We start from the raw sequence: 12,526 nt of genomic DNA, 5'->3' as shown, positions 1-12,526 counted from the left end.
TTACCTGACTCCAAAGTCTAGTGACTTATTTTCTTTTCAGAAATCACATAATTTTCTTTACTTTTTTTGTTTTGTTTAGTTTCCATTTAAATTTGATTTAATAAAGAGCATCAGTGAGTCCTTTGACACAAGTGTGGAAACCAAACAGCTGTGTAAAGAAACACTTGGGGGTTGAGCGCTGGAAGGAAAAGGATTCAGTGACTGTATTCTGTAACAAATGGAAAATGTCGGGTGCTCTCACGAGTTCAGATGTTTCCTCGGCTACTTAACGTCATAAACACTGGTGTGAGGAAAAACACAGCTGAAGCACGCTGCGCAAACCTGTGTGGGGGATTATTGTCTGTGTTCATTTGTCCAGTTTCACTGGCCTTTTCCGTCAGCCAGAAGTTACATGTGGCAGGATTAACAAATTCACCAAAAACTGGGGAAGTAATTATTCTTTTGGAATCTCATTGTAAAAAAAAAAAAACAAAAAAAAAACTGAAAACTTTTATCAGTTTCAGTTTCAGCTGCATTCGAAGAAAATGTTTGAATTCAGGATATTGTGGATTTTTGTGTGGGTTCCATTCTGTGTTTACTCTTTCTCCCTATATAGGCCTCCTCCCTTTCTGTGGTGCTAATCTTTTGCAAGGGTGGTCTGCTGCTCTCCCAACTGCAATTTCTTACTTTTTGAAACACATAAAGACAGTCACAAAGTCGGCCTTCTGTCACCTGAAGAACATCTCCAGGATTAGAGGACTGATGTCTCAGCGTGATTTACAGAAACTCATCCATGTGTTTATCTTTAGTCGCATTGATTACTGCAACAGTGGACAACAGGTCTGACTAATAAATCAATCCTCCAGCTGCAGCAGATCCAGAACGCTGCTGTTGGCGTTCTGACTAAAACCAGGAAGATAGAGCACATAACAGCAGTTTTAACGTCCTTCCACTGGCTCCCTGTAGCTGAGGGAATACACTTTACAACACTGTTGTTAGTTTATAAATCACTAAGCATTCACCACAAAGCTGGAACAATCTTCCAGAAAACTGCAAAGCAGCCGAAACACTGAAAGCAATGCTAGAAAAAAAAGCGCCTGTTTTGAGTTGCCCTTGATTAGTAGTAAGTGAAACATTGATCAACATTTTTTATGCTTATTGACCATTTTGATGGTAGTATTTAACGAAATACGATGTTTAGCTCTTGCTTCACACTACTTTTTATGAAGTAAAACACGTTGAACTGCCTTGTTGCTCAAATGTGCTCCACAAACAGACTTGACTCGACTTGACTTGACCAGAGTGACTCTTACACATCGCCAGACTGTCGCAATCCACAAATCCAGCCCTTCTGTACTGTTTACACTTCCACTGAGAAGATATCACACTGAAAGTATAACTTGTATTTTTTTTTTTTCCAAATGGTTACTCAAGTAAATGTAACTAGTTACCACCCAACTTTCCCCCGACTGAGCAGTATTTACATAACTCAGGTTCACCGCTTCTCCGAGGCTTTTACTCAGACTCCAAGATAAACTACTTTCCTGAAATTTACCTGTCGGATTGCAGTGAGTTCAAGCTTTTTAAGTGCAAAGTTCCAGCTCTTCAACATGACAGCGTGCATACATAGAAGAAACGGAGAGGGACTTGTGCTCTCTTTTCTCTGTGACTCGCTCCATCAGCCTCCACCTCAATCCTGCTACCTGCCCCCCATGCCGCCCACTGAACCTGCAATGATGGATGGCAGAGGGGTCACATAACTCCACGCTGCAGCCAGTTTTCCCTGACAAGGCTGGCGAGAGGCAGACGAGGCCATTACTCTCAACGCAGCGACAGACCTCACAGGCTGAGAAATGGCATCGCTTCCAAAAAGATCCGTTATGAGGAGGAATGTCTGTTTCATTTGGTTGTGATATAAATTAGCATGCTGTGTGATGCGGCGCCTTGCAAATGTGCTTTTGATGGCTGTTCTTTTCTCACATTCTGTCACATGATAACCGCTAACTTCAATGTATCTTAGACAGATTATATGTGACAAATGCAACGCTGTACGGAGGATCGTAAGTGACGCAATTAAAAATAAAAGCTGATAAATATATAATTATATATTTCATAAAGCAGCACTGGATATAGGAAGGAAAAAAGATTCATGGTTTTATTTTTATTTTTATGTTTTACAAATAAACATCTAAAAAGTGTGGCATGCTTTTGTGTTCCACCTCCCACCAAATTTCTGCACATCTAAGCACTCGAGTTGTTTTTTGTACTTTCTGATTTGGAAAAACAGCTCACACTCTGCGTCATCCTAACACACTAGTAAAACTTTGTATGTATTGTATTGTAGCTGTGTTTGCAAATGTTTGGTTATTTCCTCACTGGAAGAACAAAACCTCCCCTGTGACTTCAGTCTTGCACAGCCTCTCACTGGTTTTCTTCAGACTGCCAGTGTTTTTTATCTCTGTTCATCTTCCGATTATTGTTGAAGAAAATCCCCACTGCACCATGATGCTGCCACCACCGTGTTCTGCAATAGGTACAGTGTGCCTAGGTCTTCAGAGTCCTGTCCGAAACTAAACATCATGTCCATCAGCTCTGAAACAAACTCTCTGAAAACCTGAGATGTGTAGAAACTGCTGTGTTTTGAATTCAAAATGTATATATATTTCTTTGTTTTCAGCAGCTTTAGATAAAAAATCTGACCAATAAACATTTGTTTCTTTTATGCTTTTCATTCACTTTTTGCATTGTGCATGGATGGAGATATGCAAATAAACTTGTCTTGTCTTAGGGGAATGTGCAGTGTTGTCTGACACAAACACATTTCAAGGTTTTTGTCTTAGCTGACCTGCACATTTATTAGGCTGCATTATGTATCGCTGCACACATGTACAATGAGATTAATGTGAATTGTGGCAAACAGGCTTTGTTTCAACAATGGCTTTCGTCTTGCTTCCATGAAAGGAAAGATTTGCTTCGTGCGCAGCTGGTAGTTATCCTGTTGCACGGATTCCCCCACACGAGCTCAGATTCTCCCCAGATCCTACAGAGTTGCCCACAGGCCTCTTTGGCTGCTGCTGATTAATTAAAACTCAGCCGGGGGTCTGTGTCTGTTTTATTTTATTTTTCTTCCTTCAGCTTCATAAATATCCTCTACTTTGTGCACATAAAATCACATTTAAAATGCACTGATAGAACAAAAACAAAGGAAACTTAAATGTTTTCTGCAAAAAAATATTACATTTGATTTCCCTAGTGTGGAAATCTCATGAGAACTGTTTCAGAGCTTAGTTTTTTATTTTTAATGTTTCCTTAAATTAAAAAAATGAATCACGGTGGATCACCGTTATCAGGTGAATCAATTCCCAGTTATTTTCTGGTTATCTCTGCTCACACAAGTAATGTTAGTAAGATGTAATTCACAACAAAGCTAGATAGACGCTGATGTTTTTGGATTTTCTACACATGTGAAATGTTATTGACAGTCAGGTTTTAAAATTATGTTTAAGTATGTTGGTCATTTACTATCTCCATGGTGCTGGGGGATTTTTTTAACAGTCTGATTTGACAAAAGCTTTGTTTTTCTAGATAAGTCAACTACAATAGCAATACAATCAGTTGCATAAGATGGATAAGACTACATGCCCAGTTCCTCTTCTAAGCCGATCTGTTCAGCAGACCTCTTTTTGTATCTTTTCAGATCTTGTTACACAGGAATTTACTACCGGATCCAAGTGGTTTTGTTTTTCTTTCCTAGTTTTGATTACTGTTACTCGAAAATCAGCCTTATTTAACCTTATCAGTGTGAGTAACTTCTCTGCTGCTTTCCGTTTATTTGAAGTAATGGCGTCAAAGTGTAATCTTGGAAAATGTAGTGAAAGTGTAGGTAGTTGTTTGGGCTGGTTGCATGTATGGGGGGAGGAGAGAGATGGCAACGCCGTTTCCTTTTCATTTCGTTTCTTCTCTTTTGACTTTGGAGCTTAAAAGCAAAATTAAAACGTGGTTTTGTATACTCAAGCATTTTAACTGTGATAACAACAGCGTTATTTTGAACCAAACTACGTCCATAGACCCCAGTAATAATTTAACACCAGCGTAGGTGAACGTCTAGTGTCTTCTTGCAGTAATAACGTAAACAAAGGCGTCCTGACACAGTCTCGTTTCCTTAAGTTTCCTTTTTTCCCCCTTTGACATCTTTCTCTGTAAGCAGCAGCTCCCCGTCCTCCTGCTCATTGGGGCTATACTTCATCGGTCAAACCTTTCGACCAATCAGAGAACTGGGACAAGTCGAGGAGGCGGGGCTTGTCTCACGTTGAGGTAAGAAAATTAACACGCAGTTTAATCGGATGCTGTAGCGAAAGGCGCGTGCTGCTTTATCAAATCACAGCTGAAAAAGGTACTTAATTCATTTGAAGCTATTTTTCTTATATCAGTTTTTGCCATTTGGTTGGATTCAGATTGAGAATTGTGTTGGTAGTTCATATTTTCCGTGTTAAATATTTGACGTTTAAAAATATTACGGCGTTTGCTGACATTGACTTGCTCCGATATGCACTAACGCGTTTTTCCCCCTGTATGCTCCACCTGAACAGGCCCGTGCTGCTGGAAGAGCTCCACCATTCCCATTTGTTTTATCTTCAGACTTCAGAAGTGCGCAGTTTAACAGACCGCTGCTCATCATGGCTGTCGACGGATGTGGACTCGTGTGCAAATATATTCTCATCCTTTTCAACATCATCTTTGCTGTAAGTGAATTTAATTAAATTAAAAAACCACCACAAAAAGGCGTTTTAAGTGTTTATTGCAAAACACGAGTAGCGGAAGTGGCCGCTACTTGTGTGTGCGGTTACAGTTGATTTGTTCAGAGGTTTCGTTTCTCCAGAAATGCCGACGCTCTCCTTCAAGCGTTACCTCCAGTGTTAGCCTGGAGATGAGCCCTCTCTATTTAGGCTTAATTCCCGTTTGGTTGTTCATCAGGGTTTTTACATACTTTTTTTTTTTTCCAGTTGGTCTATGATTAGCCACTGCCACACCGAGAACAGGAACTTATCTTACTGCAAGTAACTCCTTTTTGTAGGAGAATAGTTACGAAATGAACCATCTTCAGCGTCATGATACATTGAGTAGTTCCTCTTGATAATGATAAATGGACGATAACACTAAACCCCTCTGGACTTTAAAACTACAGCGTCTCCAATAAATGAGGAAAATGTGTGTGTTTAGTCGTTAAGGGTTACTGAATGAATAAACACAACTCGGCAAGCTTAGAAGTATAAAATGACTTTCCTGTAAACATTTTAAATTTCCTCCATTTACTGTTTATGGGACTCCAGACGGTACCCATAGTGTCTCAAAGGGACACTGTCGTTTTTAGCTGTTACAACCAGCCAAAATCGACTTTTCTTTTCATTTTTTTAAAACACCGAAAATGCAGACATGGACAAAATGACGTTGGTCATCGTGATAGATTTCTGTGTTGGTTAATGTTTGGTCTATCGCCCAGGCCTGCGTCACTTCCTACCAGTTACTGCATCTGAGCAGTTCTCTACATTTTGTCAGGATTTAGGTTTTTCTGAGTTCTCTGTATGTTTAGTTTAGGTTTCTCTGTGTCTTATTTTGATCCTGTTCCCTGTGAGTCCTGTCTCCTCCCTAATTGTTTCCCAGCAGTGTCTAGTTCCCCAATTGCTCCCTGTGTATTTAAGCCCACCTGTTGTCTCTGTCCTTTGTCAAATCCTTGTCGGTTGTCATCGTATGTCAGTGTGTTAACCCTCCAGTAGAACTGTATAGTCCTCCTGGTCGGTTTACCTCTCGTGGTCAGTCCTTTGTTTCTGTTGCTACTGGTTTAAGCTTTGCTTATGTTCTCTGCTGTGCTGTCTGAACTGGACTGTTGAGCTACTTTCTATTAAATCATCATCACCATCACCTCTCAACCTGGGTCCTGCCTGCGTTCACTCTCACCACCTTTAACCACATCATGACACATTTGTGATATTGTACAGATTGATGCCATGCTGACAGTTTTGATTTGGTGTTTATAGGGCTCTACTTGTTGTGTATAAAGAGAAACTGCTTTGCACCTGTGGCTGCTTTTGGCTATTCGTGGAACCACAGCTGTTTGTGCTCTGACAGTGCTGCACCAAATAACACGGACCTGTGATGTGGTTTTGCTTCCTCTTTCACGGCAGGTGGTTGGGACGGCGTTTCTGGGCCTCGGTTTGTGGCTCAGATTCAGCGAAGGCACCAGAGGGATCTTTGATATCGACGCGCTCAACTCCAGCGCTTTCGTCATAGGTTTGTCGCAAACGCGTCGGTCGGTAACAGGCCGGTTCCAGATTACATCTTATGGCAAACTGTTCCTGTTTTCTGCTCCGTCAGGTGTGACCGTGCTGATCATTCTTGGTTCAATCATGCTGATTGTGGTGGCGTTCGGAGACTACGGCGCCTGCAATGAGAAAAAATGTGCCCTGCAAGTGGTGAGCCTATGCACACACACACTCAAATACACACACACACACTTAAGATTTATCAGGTTGTAACCAAACCTGTTGCAATAAGCAGCTGATGGCATGATCAATTCAATTGAGCTCACTGTTAATATCAGTTCACAAAGACATCATAATCCATTTTATTAATGGTTGTGATTCTGTGGTTTTATTTCTGCTTTAGATATTTATTGATTGCTGTTTTCTTTTCTGTCTTTAACATCTCTTCCAATTCCAGTGTTAAATGTTCTTAGCAAAATTAAAGTTTATTGTTCCTCAAGATGACAAACCTGTATTATGGTGCCATTATTAATATACTACTTGAAACAAAAATATTGTAATTTATCACAATAATACCAGGACAATGCAGCATCCAGCAAAATGGTACATAGTTTCTGTAGTGGTAACTCAGAGGTGATGCCGAAGCATCAAAACAACAGAAAATGATAATTAAAAACAGATAAAATATTTTTATTGCTTCATTTTGTTTTACATTATGTATTTGAATTGATTTGGTTTATATTTTTTTGTGTTTTTTTTATGTTTTGACTTTTTTTAAAAATGCAAAAGTATTTTGTTTCAAAAGGTGCTATGCAAATTAAGTATCACTTAGGTAGTGTTTGGGTTTTTGTCATTAAATTACACTCAGGATGATCACATCTACATGAGTGTATAAAAACAAAGTTATGAAATGTGGTATTTCTGGAATTCTGTCTTTCAGACATGCAGCCTTTTTGGCTCCAACTTAAAGAGAAAACAATGTTTCCAACATTATTCTGTAGCTACTTTTGAAAGAATCCATAAAGCAGATTTTATTGCAAATAAACTTGAACTCTTTTGATTCCCTTTTTGTTGTTTCGCTGCAGAATAACTCGCAGTAATCCATTTCTTCTTGTCCCTCCAGTTCTCCATCCTGGTCTTCTTTCTGGCTGTGGCCGAGTTTATCATCGGAGGACTTGCCTATTCCAACAGAGACACGGTAAAAGCCTCAGCCATCTGTCCCAAACCAAGCCGTCCTGATCGTACTCATGTGTTTTTGGGTTTTCCTCCCCCAGGTTGGACTGAGACTAGGAGAGTTTTACACAACTTTATACACCCTCTATGTGAATAGCCAAGATCCAGCAATTGGTGTCACACTCACATTCATCCACAACTCGGTAAGTGTGAACATTTTCTTGTTTTAATATAAAAATCTTGTGCATTTATATGTTGACATACATGGTAATTTTTCTGGGTACTCCTACTGACTTCCACTTCCTGTGCTTCAGCTGCACTGCTGTGGAATGACCGGAGTGCCGCTAGTTGAGCTGGTGAAGCAGACCTGTCCTAAACCAGACGGTATCATGGAGCACCTCGTCATGCCTGTAAGTGGCTTTCTTACCGTGGGAATCTTTTGATTATGATCACCTCTTGGCCTAGAGGTGGGAATGAATCCACTTCAAGAATTGAAAAGATTGTCGAAGGTGTGCCTACACTGGAATGATTCAGATTCAAACGTATTTGTCTGCTGCCACGGCCCAGTCAAAGTCCATGTCTAAATTCTATAGAGTCTGTGGTGAGATCCAATCAGACTGAGCTCGAGATATTTTGTAAAGTAAAACAGGTGAATGTTTTGGTTGCTAGAAATGGAAAGCAGATGGAGGCTCAAAAGATCTGAAGCAGGAGTTGGAGTGAAAATTAGTTTTATAAAGTGTTGACTAAAAATTATTCTCTGCCCAGTGTTGGTGTGGCACGTAAAATCCCATCTGGACAAAATGTGGAAAGTTTAAATACCAATACCTTCCAAGGGATTGCGTCACTCTTACTATAGATATAAGCTTATTTTAAAGGAGTAGGAATCTTCTTTTGTAAGTATTTCCTGACGCAAGAAAATGAGGAAGGAAAGTTATCAAAAATGTCATATTTATAGTCCTAGGAAACAAAGTCCAGGATGACGAATGAAACTCACAGACATACTATTCATGTGGGGAAAAAATAGAAAGAGAAAACATCTATTGGCCCTTCACCACCACAGGAAGCGTCTTGCACAAGAACTGCATATTTTCCTTGACACTGATTGGCTGTAACTTTACGTGTGGAGTAGAGTCAAAATATTGATGTTAGCTTCTGGGTTGTGGCCTGGGCTCTTAAAGAGCCGATTGTACCAGAAAGTGTAGATAAAACCTTTTCACCAACTGTTAAAATATCAATGAATTTCTAAAATTAAATATTATTGAACATCTTTTCAGTCCCTCCAGGATTTCATGATTCTTTTTGTGTTTTTTCTTTGCAACAAAAAGTGTTTGGTACTAATTTGGACATATTAGTGTTTATTTTTGACTGTGAATTTAACTCTTTATTACTCACTGTGTAGATCATAGACTATAATCTGATATTAAAGCTGAGGCATCTGTTTAGTACAAGTAAGAGTTTTTGGAAATGTTTGAGAAAAATCTGCAATAAACTCCCAATTATGTATTGGCACAAAAACGTGTCGGTATTTGTTTTAACGTGAATTTCCATGATAATTCTCAACAAACTGGAGGGACTGATTTATATAATTTGGCAGCAAATGGATAAAAACTGCATTGATTTGACTTGTAACGTATTTAAGCTCAATTAGTGTTTAGTCTAAAATGTAGAGGTCCACATAAAAAGCAATGGCGGACCAGGTTTAGCCCACGGGCCTCGAGTTTGACACATGCTTTACACTTTGCGTCAAAATCCCTACCAAGATACATTTGGTATTCGAACCATTAAAATAGGCAACTATACATGAGCTTTTGGCCGTTCCTTCAAAGTGTTTCTCAGGGTTTAGCTGTTCGTAGAGGGTTCTGGTCCCTGATTCAGAGCTGAGATGCTTGTAGAGGTGGAAGTCGTGGAAAACCAGTTTGCTTCCTGCTGGTGGATTTGCTCTGTAAACTCTGGGTTGGGTGTTGAATCTTCAGGCACTCACAGCGTCTTCTGTCGTCCACCAGAACTGTCCCGCTACCATCATCACCGTCTTCGACAGCCGGGCGCCACTGGTGCTGGGCATCTTCGTCGGAACTGGAGCTCTTCTGGTAGGAAAACTCTGCATATTTGTGTTTGCTTAGAAGCAGGTCTAAAAGATAAAAATTTTCACACCAACAGAACGTCTTGTTCCATAATTCCTTCCTAATTTGACGTTTTAGTGAAGTGTGACCAACATTGTGATTGTAGATACGAGGGTGCAGAACAAGTTTGTGTTTTGCTCATGTTTTTAAGTTTGACCATCTTTCTCTCCTCCCCCTCCCACCTTTTTTTTTTATTTTTTTTATTTTCTCATTTCCTCCATCATTGCTTCCAAAAGATCGTAGCTCTGATTTGCAGCGGAGTTCTCAGTTCACAGATTCGCCATGCCTCCTCATCTCCTCAGTACATTATCCTGAACTCCAGCACCCCCTCCCTGGCTGCCCCTCAGCCGTACCCTCAGCCGTACCCTCAGCCTGTCACCGCCTCCAACAACTCCTTCCCCAACCAGGACCCCGCTGTCTTCACATCCCTCTCTGTGGTCAACGTCCCTGTGGCTCAGGCTTAGGAGGCTTCTCGACAGATTCCATTCTCGCTGTTGTGGATTTGTGTTGTTCCACAGCGTCTTGACGTGACAAACCCTTTGCTTCACTCGGCATGATCACGCTTGAGCTTCACACTTTGTAGAAGGAAAAAAAATCCCCCCCTCAGATATCTAAACTGTACTTTTGGGAAGATCATTCTCCAAGAAATTGGGAAAAGCACTTGTTCTGATGCAACCGTTGGGTTTCTATTGGTCAGAACTTTACACACCTCCAGCACGGACATGAATTTCATGATAATTTAGGACCTTAAAAGTAACGTTAACACTTTATTTGAAGGGGTGTGCATAAGACTGACATGACACCATCATAAACATAACACCTGTCATGAACATGAATTAGTCTTTATGAATGTTTATTACTGCTGTCATGAAGTGTCATTTGGTAGATAATGACACTTAATTGCAAAGCTGGCACTTTTAATGGACTTTCAATGCAACGTTTAGAGCAACTTTGCATTAAAAGTGTCATTATTTACCAAATGACACTTCATGACAACAGTCAGACATTCATAAAGACTAATTCATGTTCATGACAGGCGTTATGTCATGACAGTTTTGTGTCAGTCTTATGCACATCCTGTCAAAGTGTTACCAAACTAGCTAATGTGATATTTTTCAGGAATGGCTACAACATAGAACTTCTCTATTGTTTCAAAACAATAACTGAAAAATTACAACTTCATTTAGAGATATTTCAGGGTCAAAATTACTTGGACATCAACTTGAGCTTTGTCGGTTTTCTATTAGTGGGCAAAAAAAGGTCAACATTAAGATACTGTTGAAGTTTTATGGACCAAAAAACTAATTTGTGCCAGGAAATCTGAGCCATTTCTGATAAGTTGTCAAAATATTCTGACGATTGACTGGATGTAAACTTCTGACCAGAACCGGGTTTGTCAACCACCAAGTGGAAACAAATGATTTCCGTTCCACTAATTGGAGCAACACTTGCCGTTAATTCTCCAACTCAGTCTTGTTCTCACCTTCTTTAATCTAACATGTTGATGTAACAGGGTTGGATTTTTGTCCTTCAAATGTTTTCTTAGACAAACTCATTTTCTGATTTCACAGATGGTTTTTGTGTTTGTGGTTTGGGTGTAAATCTTCCATGTGGCTGGTTTAAATTTGTGAAAACATGGTAGAGGTGGAAGCGGGACATTCTGGTGTTTTCAAGGATGAACGTAGGAGCCTGGCACTAAAATCCATCCTGAACGATCAGATCTCCGTTAGCCGCTGTGAATGTATGCTGACCTCGGGACTAATCCGTTACCCGATTTGGCGTTTCGGTTGGACATTAGTGCCAGGTGTGTGCGGGGGTCTCTTTCCCCTTCGCTGTTCTTTACTTCCCTCCTTCTTTGTCTGCATGACAGATCACTGCCCTGGTCTGCGCCATTGTCCTCCTGCAACAGGTCAAGAAAGTGCACCAGGACATCACCACTTACTATTCTTCTGTGTACTAAGTCGTCATCAGTGACCATCGCTGGAAAGTCAGCCAGCAGATCAGTGTTTACAGCCTTTTCCAATGTGTGTATGTACGTGTCAACTACTGACTGCAGTTCCAGTTGGGAGGCTGGTGAAAATGCCGTATACCACTAGATGAACCAACTTTAAAAAAAAGGTACACCACTTGAGTGAAAATGATTCTGTCAATGCTAAACACAACTTGATTAATCTGCAAATTTTAGTAGCCAAACCAGACTGAGCCTTTTTTAAGAAATAGAACCGTATGCAGCCTCGTTGCACGTTAGCTCTTTTCATTTCTGTGATTTCAACTTGTTCTGTTTAGTAAGATTGCTTTAGCTCGTTTGTTGTTGCAACACTGGTGAACATCACTGTCGGCAATGTAAAAAAGGGATCAAAATGAAACTTTTAGAAGCTTTGATTGTATTTAGGTCTGATTATACATTTGAAACCTTTAATCTTGTTTGTTTCTTCACATGTCCCTCATGTGCTATGCTCAAAATTTTGTTAGATTTGTTCACTTTTTTAACATTTTTATATATAGATTTTAAGGTAAACAAAAACTTTTTGTTGTTTCCAACTACTTTTCATTTTGTTCTTATTGATATTTTAAGAGCCACAGCTATAGCCTGGAAGTTGAGTACCAAATAATAAGACCTTACAACATTCAAATGGTGTCTTTTAAAGCTGTAATTTAAAACTGTTGCCTTGGTATAAATTACTATATTGGGAAAAAAAGAGACATAATTTAAGTAATATGTTTAAAAGCTGAATGCCTTATTTTTCTTCACACTATCATGTAGTCTTGACTACTGCATTGTATTATGTTAGAGCTAAATATTCTCTTTAAGAGTTGTGGCTTTGCATGTTTCCATAAAAATAACAGAAAAAATTGCATGTGTGAATGTGTCATTTCCTTTTCACTACACTGGGAACGATCTAAGTCTGATAAAGAGATGCACGTTAAAGTATTTCAAAAGCTGGGGGAAAAGAAATATATGGCTTTGGACTATAAAAATGACAAACTTAAATG

General features: G+C 39.7%; 1 protein-coding gene across 2 annotated transcripts; it reads left to right on the top strand.

Moving 5' to 3' along the window:
- Positions 1–4,260: 4,260 nt before the first annotated feature.
- Positions 4,261–11,649, top strand: LOC106959566 (CD9 antigen-like). Of its 2 annotated transcripts, none has more exons than XM_015052218.1 (9): positions 4,261–4,372; positions 4,569–4,721; positions 6,162–6,267; positions 6,352–6,449; positions 7,363–7,437; positions 7,514–7,615; positions 7,727–7,822; positions 9,416–9,499; positions 11,403–11,649. In XM_015052218.1, exons 2-9 carry the CDS (start codon positions 4,656–4,658, stop codon positions 11,490–11,492), a joined length of 717 nt encoding a protein of 238 aa, XP_014907704.1. In that variant the 5' UTR covers positions 4,261–4,372; positions 4,569–4,655; the 3' UTR covers positions 11,493–11,649. The 2 variants fall into 2 exon arrangements, with proteins under 2 accessions (XP_014907704.1, XP_014907703.1); XM_015052217.1 differs by lacking the exon at positions 11,403–11,649 and adding an exon at positions 9,769–10,272.
- Positions 11,650–12,526: the final 877 nt, after the last annotated feature.

The sequence above is a fragment of the Poecilia latipinna genome, unplaced genomic scaffold, assembly GCF_001443285.1.
Source record: "Poecilia latipinna isolate Pla-1442-1.1 unplaced genomic scaffold, P_latipinna-1.0 Scaffold1096, whole genome shotgun sequence".
Lineage (NCBI taxonomy): Eukaryota > Metazoa > Chordata > Actinopteri > Cyprinodontiformes > Poeciliidae > Poecilia > Poecilia latipinna.
This window is presented reverse-complemented; position numbering and strand designations above follow the sequence as displayed.

Coding starts and splice junctions, on each gene's coding strand:
- LOC106959566 (XM_015052217.1), top strand. CDS start 4,656: ATGGCTGTCGACGGATGTGGACTCGTGTGCAAATATATTCTCATCCTT. Junction 7,438..7,513: donor CCTATTCCAACAGAGACACG/GTAAAAGCCTCA, acceptor TTCCTCCCCCAG/GTTGGACTGAGACTAGGAGA. Junction 7,616..7,726: donor TCACATTCATCCACAACTCG/GTAAGTGTGAAC, acceptor CCTGTGCTTCAG/CTGCACTGCTGTGGAATGAC.